The sequence below is a fragment of the Somniosus microcephalus genome, chromosome 14 (assembly GCF_052327205.1).
Source record: "Somniosus microcephalus isolate GS21.2 chromosome 14, FLI_Smic_1.0, whole genome shotgun sequence".
NCBI lineage: Eukaryota > Metazoa > Chordata > Chondrichthyes > Squaliformes > Somniosidae > Somniosus > Somniosus microcephalus.
The window spans coordinates 35,097,125-35,114,975 of record NC_141000.1 but is presented as its reverse complement, the minus strand read 5'-3'; the positions used below and the strand labels follow the sequence as shown (position 1 = coordinate 35,114,975).

General features: G+C 44.2%; 1 protein-coding gene and 1 non-coding gene across 3 annotated transcripts; both read right to left on the bottom strand.

The window, feature by feature from the left end:
- Positions 1–2,610: 2,610 nt before the first annotated feature.
- Positions 2,611–11,338, bottom strand: tpt1 (tumor protein, translationally-controlled 1). Of its 2 annotated transcripts, XR_015080808.1 has the most exons (7): positions 11,200–11,338; positions 10,838–10,911; positions 7,361–7,548; positions 5,829–5,934; positions 5,351–5,467; positions 4,939–5,127; positions 2,611–3,201 (listed from the first exon to the last, which is right to left on the bottom strand). XR_015080808.1 is itself a non-coding variant. In XM_086006494.1 (6 exons), the coding sequence occupies exons 1-6, from the start codon at positions 11,225–11,227 to the stop codon at positions 3,199–3,201; spliced, it is 516 nt and encodes a 171-aa protein (XP_085862620.1). In that variant the 5' UTR covers positions 11,228–11,337; the 3' UTR covers positions 2,611–3,198. The 2 variants fall into 2 exon arrangements, 1 of the variants encoding a protein (XP_085862620.1); XM_086006494.1 differs by lacking the exon at positions 4,939–5,127 and having other exon boundaries at positions 11,200–11,337.
- On the bottom strand, positions 3,352–3,479 carry LOC147107447 (small nucleolar RNA SNORA31). The gene has a single exon (XR_015080934.1). It is a non-coding gene; the product is annotated as a small nucleolar RNA SNORA31 (small nucleolar RNA).
- Positions 11,339–17,851: the final 6,513 nt, after the last annotated feature.

Sequence of the window (17,851 nt, the reverse complement as noted above, 5' to 3'; positions counted from 1 at the left end):
AAACTTCTTTAGCCAGAGGGTGGTGAGATTGTGGAACTCGCTACCACAGTGGGTGTTTGAGACAAATAGTATAGATGTATTTGAGGGAGAAGGGAATAGAGGGTTATGTTGACAAGAGTTAGATGAGGAAAAATAGGAGACTTGAGTGGAGCATAAATGCTGGCATAGACTGATTAGGCCAAATTACCCATTTCTGTGCTATATCCTCTAAATCAGTTTGCCTCCACTGGTTTTACCTCATGACAACTTAGTCTGATTTACTTTGGGAGTTCTCCCCTCCCATAAAGTGTCTCCAGCTGAAACCAGTAGCCTTTTAGCATCAGTGAAATCACTTAGAATTATAAAATTCACCCCAGGTATCACATTGTTATAAAAACATTTACTTTCCTCAGGAAATAAAGAGATGTAGCAATGACAACCAAATGTTGATCTACTCGCCAATCTCTTGTGGCGTTGCCCAAGGCACTTGAAGACTAGGGCTTGGTGGAGATTTTTAACTGTAAAAACACTGATGTCAACTTTGGAATGAACTGCTTGAAATGGTGGTGGATAGTAACTTTCAAAAGGGAATTGGATACACTTGAAAATGGAAAATTTGCAGGGTTATGGGGAAAGAGCAGGGGAGTGGGACTAATTGGATAGTTCTTTCAAAAAATCTCAACCTTATTGTGGCCATACCACAAATAAGGTAATTGAGACATCATGGTGCTCATCGGTTGACTTTGTAGCGGATTGGCAAGTAGTGAACTTGTATTCAATATTGGGTTGTAGCATTTGTCTTTCAACGGTCTGACAATACCAAATGCAACCTTGTTGCACCATTTGTTACTGTAATGTAAATATCTGGCATGGAATTCATTTGAGAAATGGATGCAGTTTTCTAATAGTAGTCAGGAGCATTGCCCATTTAACAAGAAAGCTAAAGCAAGCAAGAGTAACTACTAAATGAGCTCGTTTGTGCTCAGGTTTGATCGCCATGTGAAAGCTTGATTTATCAGATAGAGCCTTGCATTTATATAGTGCCTTTCCAGTGATTTACAGCCAATGAAGTGCTTTAAGTGTAGTCATTGTTGTAAGTGTAGTCATTGTTGTAATGTAGAATAAGGACATTTAGCCTTTGACTTGGTGCCTAATTAAATCATTAAGCAGTGGCCTTACAGGCTCTCATCTTAGATCACAATTGTGCTGCTCAAGATGCTAAGCAATACCACACACAATTAGCCATTATATTTTATGTAAAAAGTAATGGCTGTAATATTTAAATGTTCACCTGTACATATCCCCATCTGGTTTCTTTTGACTGAGGAGCTTGGAATTTACACGCACACTGCTCCACCTTAATGGCAGAATGATTATGCATTGCATGGTAGAACATGACTGCCATAATAAACACCTTATCATCCAACTTTCTGTGACACCAGGTAGCATATAAATAACATTCTACTTATACCGTATGCCAAATATGAAAGCTGGTTGTTTTCTTAACACGATTCTCTGGGAAATGTGAAGATAAGTATTGGAAGGATTTGCACGCGAATAGGAAAACACCATGTCTGTAACCATCTTTATACCAGCCGATAGTATTGTTTGGCCTATACGGCAAGAGGGGTTAATGGACTTCCGGCACAGAAGGCGGCCATTTGACCCATTGTGTCTATGCCGGCCAAAAAAAGAACTAGCCAACTTCGTCCCACTTTCCAGCTCTTGGCCCGTAGCCCTGTAGGTTACGGCACTTCAAGAGCACATCCAATCGCTTTTTAAATGCAATGTGGGTTTCTGCCTCTATCACCCTTTCAGGCAGAGCGTTCCAGATACACCCCCACCCCTGCATTAACCACTTGGCCACCATAGCTGCCTATTTAAAAGACAGCACCTCCAACAGTATAGCACTCCCTCAGCACTGCATGAGTGTCAGCCTAGATTTGTGCTCAAATCTCTGGAGTAGGACCTGAACCCACAACCTGTTGACATAGGTGAGAGTTCGACCACAACTGAGCCACACCCACTGGAAGTCAACTAGAGCCAGATCTCTGGTCTCCACTCTCCAGGACTGTCTGCAATAGCGTTTGAAACTTGTACCTTCTCAGCCAAGAATGACTAAGCAAAGGCAGGCTCTTATGAAATTGGTGAAAAAGGTTATTTTATCAATTCAAAGAGACAAGGGTGTCTTACCAGATTTATTGCATTCATTATGCAACTTGCCTTGGTGAGATCTGAACTTTTGATGACAGATTTAACCTCACACCTGGCAAGAATAATGCAGGCAAGGGGTTAAGATGGTAAGAAGTCACATCATCTTGGCTGACCTCAGATCAGGCACAGGAGGGCCATCTACCTCCACCAGTCAAAAATTACAGCCTAGTGGAATTGGCACTGCAAAGCCATTTTAACAGCTATCATGGTGTGTCAAAGTAGCAAGAGGCCAGGTTACATAGTTTAATTTTACTTTTCTGTGGAATCCTTAAGGGCTAGGAGTCCTTACTCCAAACATCATGCTAGGGACCATTCCCTCAAGCACCCAACCTGCACGTATCACATCGACAAAGTTCTCTTACACCGACAAAGTTCTCTTACACCGTAACCTTTATTAAAGACTGACTTTCCATGGGGTCTATAGATAAAATGTCTTTATTAATTCAAAACCCACCTGCAATCTGGACAATAGCATGTAATGACAGATGTTTAAGACAGCAATCAAGCAAACCCAACATTTAGAGTTATTTAGGAAAACGTAGCATTTGTCCAGGTGTTATATACTTGCTCTCCACCCCCCACTTGTACTGTCTGAATCCTCTGCAAGTTCTGAGGATTCTCTTCTGCTGCAGTTTCTTTTGATATTCCCACTGTTGCAGCTGTGATGAGATGAATTGGTCTGGTGATCTAGTCTAAGTGATTAAGCAACACTTGCTATGGGTCAGATGCGAAAGATCAACATTTTCAAAAGAGATGCAGAGGACCCATTTTATGCCACACTGAACTCTCCAGCCTCATACTTCCATCAGCTGCCTCACATATCAATGTAAATCAGACAGGCATTTAGGGGATTAATGCACTTTATTACAACTTAATGTTAAAACAATGCTTCCATTTCCAACAACGAATCAGCTCAATGATACCAGTCCAATTTTATTGCAGGTAAAATGAGCAGCAGGCCATTATGATCGATGAATTCAACATGATGAACTGCAGGCAGCAGATTTACTGTAAGAAATCAAAAACCCAATGTTACTATGTACTCCAATTTCAGGAGTATACAACAGATATTCCTGAAAGATTTATGGCCTGTGTCTGCCATTGATAACACATGCACAGGCCAAGATAACCCAAATTCAGGATTCTTCAGTCTATAAACAGTGTCCACCCTTATTCAATCTGAATTGCCACAGAGAAAGCAGACAGAAAGTATTGGGAATTTTATCTTGCATCCGAGTGCAAACCTGGAAGTCAGAATTTTACTTCAGGTCTATCAGTAGATGCACTTAGCCATTATGGAATTGACTCCAAGGGTATAACAATGCTGAGACCTCCCTCAAGCGTTTGGGTGAACCACAATAGCTGGAACTCCAATCTAAACTGGATGGTTTCACAGATCAATGAAGTAGCTACATTACCCAGGGCAGGGAGGGGTAACACTTAAGACAAAGTAAGCCCAGTAAGCAGTGTGCCATTTCAATGCAAGCCAAGTTAAGGGCATTTGTAGAGTCCAAAAGTGACTTTGTACTTCATTCCAGATTAGTTTATGGAGCAGCCATCAAGTCGAGATATACATTTGTTGAAACAAACTACTGGCAATATATTAAATGTTAATTTGTAGCCAGGATTGTGGTATAGGAATAACAACTAATTTCACTTCTAAGAATGGCACAGTTTGACACTGGTTAACAGATGGGCAACTCTGTTGTATTACATGGATCAAATCACGGGCAATAGTTGAATCTATCCATCTTGGATTCAGCACCTCTTCCCAGTCACTTTTACAAATGAGAATTCAAAGTACTCTAACATTATTTACTGATGGCAAAGCTATCCCTCAATTAATGACTACAAATGAACAGTGGTGTATGGATACTGGCAGATCAGATCTTGAGCTCCTCCATTATATTTCATAGTACCCTTGTTGCTCCAGCTACAAGTTATTTTCTGCACAGGACCAGCCTGCTCAGATCACAGCTGAGATCCAGACCACACATTGGCAGTGTGAATAACTTCGAGTGCTAGTGGTCAGGTCAGTGAGAAGGCTGGAGCAGCGCATAGCTGCAATGCCAGAGGAAAGAAGCAAAGACTGTAAATGAGCATGGCTGGTTGTAGCAGAGCTAGGATCATATAGCCAGAAGAACACCAAGTGGAGGCAGTTAGTTGAAATGGGGAGGCAAAGTACATGGTGAAACAGGAACACACCTAAATTTAAATCCAACACAAAGAGCTAAACTAGACGCAGATTTTTTTATTCCCAACATGAGGCTGGAGCAGAGCACAACCTGGAGGTAATAAGGCAATTTACTAAGTCTGGCAGCACATGGATCAAATCATTTCAGAAAGAGCTTGCATCTATATAGCAACTTTCATATCCTCAGGATGCCTCAAACACGTCACAGCAGTGTTCCTTTTAAGCTGCGTGGCCGCACGGCACTCTGCAGCTCCCACAACAGCTTTTAAACAGGAAAAACCACACATACGCCATCTTTTGAATGGTCAGCACAGCCCCTTAAAGGGGCCGTGCACCAAAAAAAATGAAAGGGAGCATTGTTTCACTGCCAATTACTTACTTTTGGAATGGTCACAAAGGAAAAATGATAGCCAATCTGCACACAACCGGATCCCACAATGAAATAGAGTTAACCAATTTTAATGGTGTTGGTTAAGGGATGAATGTGGGCCAAGATACCCTTGCCATGGGATTTTGAGTCCACCTGATAACACCTTGTTTTAACCTCTCACCTGAAAGGCAGTACCAACAAATCAGCACTCCCTCAGCATGCACCGAAGTAGCAGCCTAGGTTGTGCGTTCAGGTCCTGCAGTGGGGCTGGAAAACACAGTCTTCAGGCTCAAATGTGCCACAATTTCTCTCCCCTGTCCATCCCATTTTGTTCGGTCACAGCACGATCACCCTCTAGCACTGAGCATTGCTGAATGTGGGAAAACAAATCAACAGCAGCGGGATAATGAAGCCATGCCACATTCTCAGCCAATGTCCATACAATTCCAACAGACACAGGGATCAATCCTGGGATCTCGGTCCCACCTCTTGCCTTACTTTAGACCAGTTAACCTCATTCCACTTGCCTTATGCAAGTAAGAACTGCAAGTGACCAATTCAAAACACCTTTTTAAAAAAGTTTAGGCACTTACGCATTTTTCAATTTCCAAACCGTCCTTGAAGAAAACCATGTATGGAGTAACACCATCTTCACGATAATTTAACAATCCAACCATGCCTTCGTGGTTCATACTCTCGCCTATGAAAAACTAGGCAAATTTCCAGAATTTAATACAGGGACACTCCAATATAACAAAAAATTACCGTAGATTTTGACGGCCGATCCTTCAGTTGCACCCCTTATCCCCTCCCTCCCAGTAATACATCATGCAACAGGTCGTGATGCAGCAAAACACTCGTTTCTCATCCATTCTTTATGTGCAAGTTTCAATAGTGAGATATGCTGTCTTATTCGACCATTGAGAGGACCACAACCAATCCCTAGCCATAGGCCAATGAACGCCACCCTGCTAAAATCAGTTCGCTCAGCACAGACCAGGGGATTGCTCAATATTTTTAATTATTTGCTTCATAGTACCTTCAAAGATTAGTTATAAAAATGCTAATTACCTGATAGTTTGCAAAATTGGCTAGAATCTCTGAAATAACTGCCTGGGCACTGACTGTAAAATCTTTCACTCCACCTGGATTCCGCTCTTCGATCTTGGTTTTCAAGCTATAGTTGAAGATAAAAATACATGTTAAAACTTGCCTTGTGTCAATATTAACCCATCTCAAGACCCATTAAACCAAGATTGTAGATTAATTTACCTAGCTAAAAAAACATGCAATTCCTGAATTACTACCATGCTCATATGAAGCACCATGGGACAATTCCTATGTTAAAGATGCCATAAAAACACAAGTTGTTGCTTTGGGGGATCAAAAACCAAGGTCCAAGTCCTCAAATGTCACACTGAACTCTTGAGGGTCAGTATGCCTCAAACAGAATCCTCCTCACCAGTTTCAAAGTGAGTCAACAGTCCCCAGGCCAGGCCAGGCCATTGCCCAATCTCAGCCTCTAAACCCCTCACCCACATCTGTGACCATGGACAGGATTTGGAACATTCCTAGTATGACAAAATGAGCTGCAGAGACATCAGTGTTAGCTTAATTCTAATCTTGGTTGAGCTGTAACTGAGAATTCACTGCTCCAAACCAGTACCCACAATAAGTCTAAGCACAGGATAGGGACTCAACAAATGTTAAGGAAGAAAATGTAGCAAAGCACAGATAGCTCCAATCTAGCAGATTGCGTGCACGATAAGCACATTTTCTTTCTGCAACTCATGGCATCTGAAATCGTAAAGTGCACCAACACTTGTGTATAATCCATTATGAGGAGAGATTGTGTCGATTGGGCTTATACTCACTGGAGTTTAGAAGATTGAGAGGGGATCTCATTGAAACCTATAAAATTCTGTCAGGCCTGGACAGACTAGATGCAGGAAGGATGTTTCTGATGGCCAGGGAGTCCAGAACCAGGGGTCATAGTCTAGGGATAAGGGGTAAGCCATTTAGGACTGAAATGAGGAGGAATTTCTTCACCCAGAGAGTGGTGAACCTGTGGAATTCTCTACCACAGAGGGCAGTGGAGGCCAGTTCATTAAATATATTCAAGAAAGAGTTGGATATATTTCTTGAGGCTAAAGGGATCAAGGGATATGGGGAGAAGGCAGGGACAGGGTACTGAATTTGGATGATCAGCCATGATCTCATTGAATGGCGGAGCAGGCTCGAAGGGCCGAATGGCCTACTCCTGTTTCTATGTTTACCTCAGGTAGGTAACTCAGACCAATTCCCCATCCCAGAACACAAATCCTTGTGTCACTACATATACTTTAATGATGGAAGTTTTTCAGATCTGATTGAGATAAATGCTCAGCATCACAAATTTCAATCTCAGGAGATTTATGGAGGAGAGATGCAAGCAGAACCAACCTTATTCTGGGCAGCTAGTCAATTACTGTACAGCATAATCTCCAGCTGCCCTGGAATGGCCACAGTCCCAATTTGATGTACTCAGGAGGCAACAAAGTAACAGACAATCAAAAAAGTAACAGGGGTAACATTTGATAACTAAAGCCAGCCTTGTTACTCACTATTTCATATATTCCTTAATATAAGCTCTGTAGTCAGATTTTGCAAAGCTAACTTCCTGGAGATGGTGATTCAATATAATGTCAACACCAGCAACAGTTGAAGACTCAGCCTGTTCCGCCCCACATTCTTGGGAAGCATTGCCGCCAATTAAACAGTCATCAATCGGTCCTTCAGTTCTGCAAATAGCCTTGCAAAAGTATAGGAAAGCATTAGCACAGAGTACAGCATTAATTACAGGTATCCAGGAGTTCAAATACTACATAACTCTAGCTCACTACATCACTGCGTCCAGCTTGGTCACAACTTGAAACGGTAATTTTGGTAAGTAGCTGCTAAAGTAAATGTTGGTCCCTTAGAGGATGAGACCGGGAAATTAATGGTGGGAAATATGGAGATGGCAAAAACACTGAATGAATATTTATCAGTCTTTACAGTAGAGGACACTAAGAATATCCCAACACTGGACAAACAGGGGGCTAAGGGGGCGGAGCTAAACACAATCAAAATCACTAAGGAAGTGGTACTCTGTAAAATAATGGGACTCAAGGCGGATAAATCACCTGGACCTGATGGCTTACATCCTAGGGTCTTGAGGGAAGTGGTGGTAGGGATTGTGGATGCATTGGTAATAATTTTCCAAAACTCCCTGGACTCAGCAAAGGTCCCGGCAGACTGGAAAACTGCTAATGTAACACCCTTATTTAAAAAGGGCAGTAGACAGAAGGCTGGAAGCTATAGCCGAACATCTGTGGTAGGTAAAATTTTGGAGTCCATTATTGAGACAGTAACAGGACATTTGGATAATCATAATTTAATAGGACAAAGTCAGCATGGTTTTATGAAGGGGAAGTCATGTTTGACAAATTTGCTGGAGTTCTTTGAGGAAGTAACATATAGGGTGGATAAAGGGGAACCAGTGGATGTAGTGTATTTAGACTTCCAAAATGCATTTGACAAGGTGCCACACAAAAGATTATTGCTTAAGATAAAAAATCACGGGATTGGGGGTAATATTCTGGCATGGATAAAGGATTGGCTATCTAACAGAAGGCAGAGAGTTGGGATAAATGGTTCATTCTCAGACTGGCAATCAGTAACTGGTGGTGTTCCGCAGGGGTCAGTGCTGGGTCCCCAACTCTTTACAATCTATTAATGATTTGGAGGAGGGGACCGAGTGTAACATATCAAAGTTTGCAGATGATACTAAGATGGGAGGGAAAGTAGTGAGTGAGGAGGACATAAAAAACCTGCAAGGGGACATAGATAGGCTAAGTAAGTGGGCAGAGATTTGGCAGATGGAATACAATACTGGAAAGTGTGAGGTTATGCACTTTGGCAGGAAAAATCGTAGAGCAAGTTATTATCTTAATGGCAAGAAACTGGAAAGTACTGAAGTACAAAGGGATCTGGGGGTCCTGGTGCACGAAACTCAAAAGATTAGTATGCAGGTGCAGCAAGTGATTAAGAAGGCCAATGGAATGTTGGCTTTCATTGCTAGGGGGATAGAATATAAAAATAGGGAGGTATTGCTTCAGTTGTACAAGGTACAGCACGGTGGCATAGTGGTTAGCACTGTTGCCTCACAGCGCCAGAGACCGGGTTCAAATCCGGCCTCGGGTGACTGTGCGGAGTTTGCACATTCTCCCCGTGTTTGCGTGGGTTTCCTCTGGGTGCTCCGGTTTCCTCCCACAGTCCAAAGATGTGCGGGTTAGGTTGATTGGCCATGATAAAAAAATTGGCCCTTAGTGTTAGGGGGGATTAAATACGTGGGGTTACAGGGCTTGTGTGGGATGGCTGTCGGTGTAGGGACCGGGTGCTAGGGTTTGGATGATCAGCCATGATCTCGTTGAATGGCGGAGCAGGCTCGAAGGGCCGAATGGCCTACTCCTGCTCCTATCTTCTATATTTCTATGTATTGGTGAGACCGCACCTGGAATACTGCGTACAGTTTTGGTGTCCATACTTAAGAAAGGACATACTTGCTCTCGAGTCAGTACAAAGGTGGTTCACTCGGTTAATCCCGGGGATGAGGGGATGGACATATGAGGAGAGGTTGAGTAGATTGGGACTCTACTCATTGGAGTTCAGAAGAATGAGGGGCGATCTTATTGAAACATATAAGATTGTGAAGGGGTTGGATCGGGTGGATGCGGGGAGGATGTTCCCGATGATGGGTGAAACTAGAACTAGGGGGCATAGTCTTAGAATAAGGGGCTGCTCTTTCAAAACTGAGATGAGGAGGAACTACTTCACTCAGAGGGTGGTAGGTCCATGGAATATGCTGCCCCAAAAAGCTGTAGAAGCTACATCATTACATAAATTTAAAACAGAAATAGACAGTTTCCTAGAAGTAAAGGGAATTAAGGGTTACGGGGAGCGGGCAGGAATTTGGACATGAGTCTAGGTTCGGATCGGTCATGGCCCTGTGGGTAGCGGAGCGGGCCCAGGGGCCGTGTAGCCTGATCCTGCTCCTATTTCGTGTGTCTAATTCTGTTAGATTCAGGAGATGGTTCTGTGATAGTGGATTGGCAGTTAGGATCAGATCAGCCATGATCTTATTGAATGGCGGAGCAGGCTCGAGGGGCCGATTGGCCTACTCCTGCTCCTATTTCTTATGTTCTTATACACAGTGTTGGGGGTGGCGGATTCCATGGTCTGAGTTAGCAGATCTCAGTCAAATCAATAGAATCGCTACCACTGGCCTTAACGCTCCTGATTGAGGAGATGAGGGTGGAGAAAAGAAAGGGACAAGAATCCCAGTCCCAATCCAACAATCCCTGCTGAAAATATATAGACTGTGGACAAAGTCAGGATTAGGCACATATCACTGATGCCTCCCATCGACCAAATGAAGGGATCAGGCAGTCAACACAGGGGGAAGGGAGAATTGTTCAACAGTCCCATTTACCTGGAGAATCAGTACTTTACAAGAGGTGGAGAGAAAAATAAAAAAATCTTAAACAAGTCATCTGATGTAAAAGTCTCGAGAAGCTAAAAGCCCAAGTAAAAGGCAAATCAAATTCTCAAAAATTACTGCTTCTATCCCAACTGGCAACTGTATTGTATCAAGGCGGAGTTGAAACAATGTATCGCTGTTGAATTGCAAGAAACACCCCCACCTCCTCTCGAAGAGGCGTTATAATTTGATAGGCTACTGCAGTTAAGAGAGCTCCGAGAGCTGGCTAGCCTGCAACAACTGTGTCTGGGATCTCACTGTCGATAAAGAGCACAGTAGACCCTAAGCCGCACCAATGGCACTGGAGAAAGGATGAAGCGAAGATGAGCTGCAATGTCTCCACAGGTTGACACGGCTCGGTGCAGCCGGCTCGCGAACAAACTGGCCCGGGACCACGTCCCCGACAACCCCCCACCTCACCAGCGGTCTCCATGGAAACCTCTGTCCCAACCCCCCGCCCACCCTCCATCCCGATCCGCCGCCGGCAATGGCGCGCAGCCGTGCGAACCCCCAGTCTTACCTTCCCCTCCACCTCGTAGGTGATGCCCTTCGCGCCTTCCTTGATCTTGTAGATGTCGGAGAACATCTCGTCCCCTGCGGGGTGGGAAAAGGGAGATCGGCGTCAACGAGAAGAAACAAACAACTGCATCAAAAGCCCCGCACCGCCGGACGTCCCCACAACCCCCCCTACCGGCCGCACTACCGGCTGACTCACTGACTGACGCTGCTCCGGGCAGCGGCCGGGGCCTAGCCCGCACAGGCTTTCCAGAACCATCGACAACTGGGCCTCAAACAACCGGCCCAGGGGCTCGGTCGCTCACAATTTAACATAACAAGATGCCGGAGAGTAGGCCGCTAGGGAATGGCCGCGGCGGTGCCTACCGGAGATGATACACTTGTAAATCTTCATTTCGAGCGGGTGCTGACCACACCAAAACTGCAGCCCTGCGGAACAGAAACGGAAAAGGGCGAGTCCCCCGCTCCCCAGGCTTATATAAGCGCCGTCGCCGTGACGTCAACGCAATTGTGCGATGGGGAATACGCACGTTCCCGTGACGTGGTAGACACCAGCACGTCCCAGTCAGTAACTCTGCTCTACCCTGGTATGAAAGTTGTTCAACTCAGAAAGTATGGGATAGGAAGAATGTCCTCAAAGAAAATATTTATATAGAATAAATCCCATTGTTTTGCAGTAGTTTATTTTGCATTGATACAGGGATGTTCAAGGTTTTAAACTGAAGGGAAACCATACACACACACTCACATGCCCAGATGACGTCTCTCACCAATCTAGCCTTGACAACTCTGGTTGTGCTTTCAGTTTCAGATCAGTTATAAAGCTATCAAAAGTCTCATTTCGTTGCTGTGTCCGAGAACGGAAGATGTATCTTTCATACTTCTCATTCTTTTTGGGAGAGCAATGTGCATCAAATTTTTTTAGCACATCTAATTTTTTTTTGTTCTCCGCTGGATTAAATACAAATGTATTAAATACCTCTATCGCCTGTGGGCCTACAACCGTAAGCAGCAACGCTATCTTCCTTGCGTCTGGCTTCGTACCGAATCCGATGGCTGCAATGTAGAGTTCGAATTGCTGTTTAAAAGTCTGCCAATTGTAGTCGATTTTTTCTGTGAGATTCAAACGCTCTGGTGGCTTCAAATTCTCCATGTCGCTTTTCACAATTTTCAGCAGATCTTCACCATCCTGGTACCATGTTCCTCTTTGCACCAATCAAAAAATAAACAAATAAGCTGTAACTAATAGAACTTTAAATAAATGTTAACAAATCAAATTAAAATTTGGTTATCCAATCCAATTATGCACTCCAGTCCCCGCGGCGCCCACCGGTCACAGAAGTGCCTGGTACCATGTTATGTTTATTAATAACTAGACATTCTTATTATGAACACAGCTAGCTTCTAGCTAGTCATTTATTCAGTACACGTTCTCTAGGTACAGTATCTGTAGAGATGCAGCATGTGTGCTCGTGTGTGCAGGCTGCCATCTTGACTTGCCTTGTGGGTAGCCTAGTGCCTCATGGGTAATGTAGTCTTAATATCTATACAGCTGAGTAGTGTAGTCTTACATACATACAGCTATATACAGCTCTACCTAGTGTCCACTATAGAATGACATGTTATTGACCGTTACAATGACGTTCTGACCATGTGGCATCTAATGACGTGACATTATTGTGTTTACCTTGTATAGGTTGCCCCCACCCCCAGTTGAGTAGTTTTGCTCATGGTTTTGCACCAGCAGCTGTTGTGTGAGAAGTTTCAAGAACCAGGAGGTCACCTGTGGATAGGCGAAGAGAGGAAACCAAAGGTGGGGGAGCGATTCGCAGAGGGGAAACCAGAGATGGGAGAAACTTTGATTTCACCAGTAACTAATAGTAATCATTGAAATTGCACTGATAACTAATAGTAGCACAATCCCCACCACTTACACCTTCCCCATAGTGGGCAGATCGGAGGACCTCCTCATAGGACTGCTCCTGGGCCTGGCCAAAAAAGCCATCAATTGGTCCAGGCACCGGGCGGTCGAGGGGGTCGTTCAGCCCGATTGCCTGCCTCTCTTCCGCGGCCATGTTCGCGCCCGGGTGGCCCTGGAGATGGAGCATGCGGTGTCCGCCGGCACGCTTGAGGCATTTTGCGACCGGTGGGTGCCGCGGGGACTGGAGTGCATTATCACCACCGGGAACCAAATTCTAATTTAATTTGTTAAGTTTTATTTAAAGTTTTATTAATTTACAGACAATTTGTTTGGGTACTTAAACAAAAGAGTACACCTTCCCTGTTGATCCCAGACAGCCGCATATATAGGGCAAATGGTGCTGACCATTTGCCATAGGCATCAATTATAAAAGCGGCACTTCAACTGTATTAAATCCTTTCAGGCAGCCACCCACCCCACCACCTCTGCTGTCCCACAACCACCCACCCCCCCAGCGTGGCCTGTGATTGCTGCTTACAAAGATGAAAGACCAGAGGTGAAACTGAGACACTACTTTTTATTGTCAGTACTTCCCCCAACTAGATAAAAAAGTAATTCTCCTCACGAGAATCTGAATTGATGCTTTTGGAGAAACTCAATTGATTTTCTGCATGGAGGCATTTGAATCTGGCCCCCTTTCCTCCCAGCCTCCTCTGGTGATCTCACCAGTGCTCCTCTGGAAACAATGCTGGCCTTGACGATGCACTGGACCCCAGGATACCATGCTGCTGTCTGAGGTTTCAGACTTTTCCGGCTTGTATACATGGTTTCTTGAGGAACTGCAGCTCCAGACTGGGTCGGAGTCACAATCTCTGTTGTTTAAATGGTTACACTTTATGACCAACAGTCTAAAGGGAGGGAGATCTGAGCTTAGCCTTTCCACCATGTGGTAATAAAACTGCAGTTTTTATAAATCAGATCAGATTCTTATGAGTGTGCTGTTCTATTCGATAAAATGGGGAGCATCTTAGACAAAAATTACTCCCAATCTCATTTACTTGATGCCAGTAATTAATGAGCCAGAGAAGTCGCAAATTTAGTGTTAGTTTCAAACCACGAGTTTTGATGCCCAGTTTTGGTGTTTGTACAGTTTCCTGCCAAAGCCAGAGCGGTGGAAACCCTAGGCCCAGACTGGGAATGGACACAGCCTACTCCTCAGACTGAAATAAAAACTGGAACTATGTAGCAGGTCTCTCAGCATGTGTGAAGAAAAGAGGCGGCTTAATGTTTCAGGTGTACATCCGTCATCAGAAGTGGAAGATAAGTGGAATTAAACAAAATATAAAAAAGAGAAAGGGAGCTGAGAGGTTGAATGCTCAAATGCTTTTCTGTTGAGAAGCTGGAAGAGGTCAGAACTGGTGTCTGAAGATCTCCCCTCCCAATCTAACTCTGAACTATCCACATTTGGCTTCCAACACTATTCCAACCAAGCTCAATGCAAGCTTTGGGAACAGAAGTTCATCTTCCTCCTGACTTTAGCATCTTTAGGCCTTACCTATCTCTTCTGTTTTCTTAAAGACAGGAGGACAGGGCAGGGTGGGGGGGGAGGTGGTGAAAGTATATGTCAGAATTTGGGGGGGGGTGCAGTTGTGGGAAGGTGGGTGCCATTGTGGCTTTGGACCCTTTTATTGTACAGAGTTCTGGTAGGTGATCTGCACCAAGGATGTGTTGACCTACCTTTGTTTTAAATGGGGACGAACCTGCAGTGTTTTCCAATATTTTCTGCTTTGATTTCATATTTGCTGCATTTACAATTCTCTTTTTTTCCTTTCATGTTTTTCACTGCTTACATAAGAACATAAGAAATAGGAGCAGGAGTAGGCCAATCGGCCCCTCGAGCCTGCTCCGCCATTCAATAAGATCATGGCTGATCTGATCCTAACCTCAAATCTACTTTCACTCTCCATCCCACCCGAACCCATGTGATCTCCCGGGAGAGGCGAAAAACCAGATAAAAAACCCAATGTGCCAATTTGGGAGAAAAAATCTGGGAAATTCCTCTCCGACCCATCTAGGCGATCGAAACTCGTCCAGGAGATCACTCTGTTCCTGTATTTCCTACAGTACTTACCTTCTGCAAGAGGTGATCTCCACCCCAGCCAGGAACAGGCCCAATTTACTCTTGAAGGACTCCTAGCTGGCAGCCTGTTCCCGAGGTCTCCACTAATCCCTGTGAATAGAACCATCTCCTGAAATCTAACAGAATTAGAACACAAGAAGTAGGAGCAGGACCAGGCTACACGGCCTCTGGGCCCGCTCCGCCACCCACAGGGCCATGACCGATCCGAACCTAGCCTCATGTTCGATTTCCTGCCCGCTCCCCGTAACCCCTAATTCCCCTTACTTCTAGGAAACTGTCTATTTCTGTTTTAAATTTATTTAATGATGTAGCTTCCACAGCTCTCTGGGGCAGCAAATTCCACAGACCTACCACCCTCTGAGTGAAGAAGTTTCTCCTCATCTCAGTTTTGAAAGAGCAGCCCCTTATTCTAAGATTATGCCCCCTAGTTCTAGTTTCACCCATCATTGGGAACATCCTCACCGCATCCACCCGATCAAGCCCCTTCACAATCTTATATGTTTCAATAAGATCGCCTCTCATTCTTCTGAACTCCAATGAGTAGAGTCCCAATCTACTCAACCTCTCCTCATATGTCAACCCCCTAATCCCCGGGATTAACCAAGTGAACCTTCTTTGTACTGCCTCGAGAGCAAGTATGTCTTTTCTTAAGTATGGACACCAAAACTGTATGCAGTATTCCAGGTGTGGTCTCACCAATACCTTGTACAACTGCAGCAATACCTCCCTGTTTTTATATTCCATCCCCCTAGCAATAAAAGCCAACATTCCATTGGCCTTCTTGATCACCTGCTGCACCTGCATACTAACTTTTTGTGTTTCGTGCACCAGGACCCCCAGATCCCTTTGTACTGCAGTACTTTCCAGTTTCTTGCTCTATGATTTTTCCTGCCAAAGTGCATAACCTCACACTTTCCAGTATTATATTCCCTCTGCCAAATCTCTGTCCACTTACTTAGCCTGTCTATGTCCCTTTGCAGGTTTTTTATGTCCTCACTCACTACTTTCCCTCCCATCTTTGTATCATCTGTAAACTTTGATATGTTACACTCGGTCCCTTCCTCCAAATCGTTAATATAGATTGTAAAGAGTTGGGGTCCCAGCACTGACCCCTGCGGAACACCACTAGTTACTGATTGCCAGTCTGAGAATGAACCATTTATCCCAACTCTCTGCTTTCTATTAGATAACGAATCCTCCACCCATGCCAGAATATTACTCCCAATCCCGTGATTTTTTATCTTGAGCAATAATCTTTTGTGTGGCACCTTGTCAAATGCCTTTTGGAAGTCTAAATACACTACGTCCACTGGTTCCCCTTTATCCACCCTGTATGTTACGTCCTCAAAGAACTCAAGCAAATTTGTCAAACATGACTTCCCCTTCGTAAAACCATGCTGACTTTGTCCTATTAAATTATGTTTATCCAAATGTCCCGTTACTGTCTCCTTAATAATCGACTCTAAAATTTTACCAACCACAGATGTTAGGCTAACTGGTCTAAAGTTTCCAGCCTTCTGTCTATTACCCTTTTTAAATAAGGGTGTTACATTAGCAGTTTTCCAATCTGCCGGGACCTTTGCTGAGTCCAGGGAGTTTTGGAAAATTATTACTAATGCATCCACAATCCCTACCGCCACTTCCCTCAAGACCCTAGGATGTAAGCCATCAGGTCCAGGGGATTTATTTGCCTTAAGTCCCATTATTTTACTGAGTACCACTTCCTTAGTGATTTTAATCATATTGCGTTCCTCCCCCCCAGGGCCCCCTGTTTGCCCAGTGTTGGGATATTCTTAGTGTCCTCTACTGTAAAGACTGATACAAAATATTTGTTCAGCGTTTTTGCCATCTCCATGTTTCCCACCATTAATTTCCCGGTCTCATCCTCTAAGGGACCAACATTTACTTTAGCCACCCTTTTTCTTTTTATATAACTATAGAAACTTTTACTATCTGTTTTTATATTTTTTGCTAATTTACTTTCATAATCAATTTTCCCTTTCTTAATCAATCTTTTAGTTATTTTTTGCTGTCTTTTAAAGACTTCCCAATCTTCTATCCTCCCACTAGATTTGGCTACCTTATATGCCCTTGTTTTTAGTCGGATACTGTGGCAAAGCCATCAAGAGACTCTTGCAGTAACGTTTATAATTGTCTTTAACCATAGTTGTTACCTTTAAGTGTTTGCTCTGTTCAAACAGCACGGGATCGATAAAATCGCGATCTGACGCGATGACGTCATCACGCGGGTCACGTGACGTTCCCAACGGCGGGAAACGTGATGACGTCATGACGTCAGGGGGGTAGGGTGTTTCTGTCAGTCCTCGTGGATCCAGCTAGTGTAAAGACCTGTGTGGAGTTTCTCCTGCGTTCTTTTGTTTGTAACTGTTTCAGTACATTAAACCACGTTTGTTTAACTGTCAGTTTCAACCGCAGTATTTTCGTAGTAGTGTGAAGACGCCTACATTGGTGACCCCGAAACCTCGCGAACGTTTTTCGCAGTGGACACGGAACGCAGGCCTGTGATGGAAGCCAACGCAGTGGCTTTGAAGCTCCCCCAATTCTGGGAACAACAGGCGGTCTCCTGGTTTGTGCAGGCTGAGGCACAATTTAAGCTCCGCAACATTGTGCAGGACCAGCTCCGATATTTGTACGTGGTCTCCGCCCTCGACAGCTCGATGGTGTCGAGGATCAGCAGCCTTCTGGAGAACCCCCCGACCGCTGACAAGTTTGTCGCCATCAAGACACGGCTGCTGCAGGTATTTGGCTTTACAAAGGCTGTTATGTCCCCTATGAGACTTTTAGTATTGTGTTTTGTCTCCCCCTAGTGGTTTTACTACTTACCTCCTTATTGTTGATTTATGTCATGTGACATGATGAGAAAGTGAAAGTAAAACACAACCACGAGGGAGCCCAGAATTCATGGCTGGTGATGTATACAGTATCTAACGCCATCC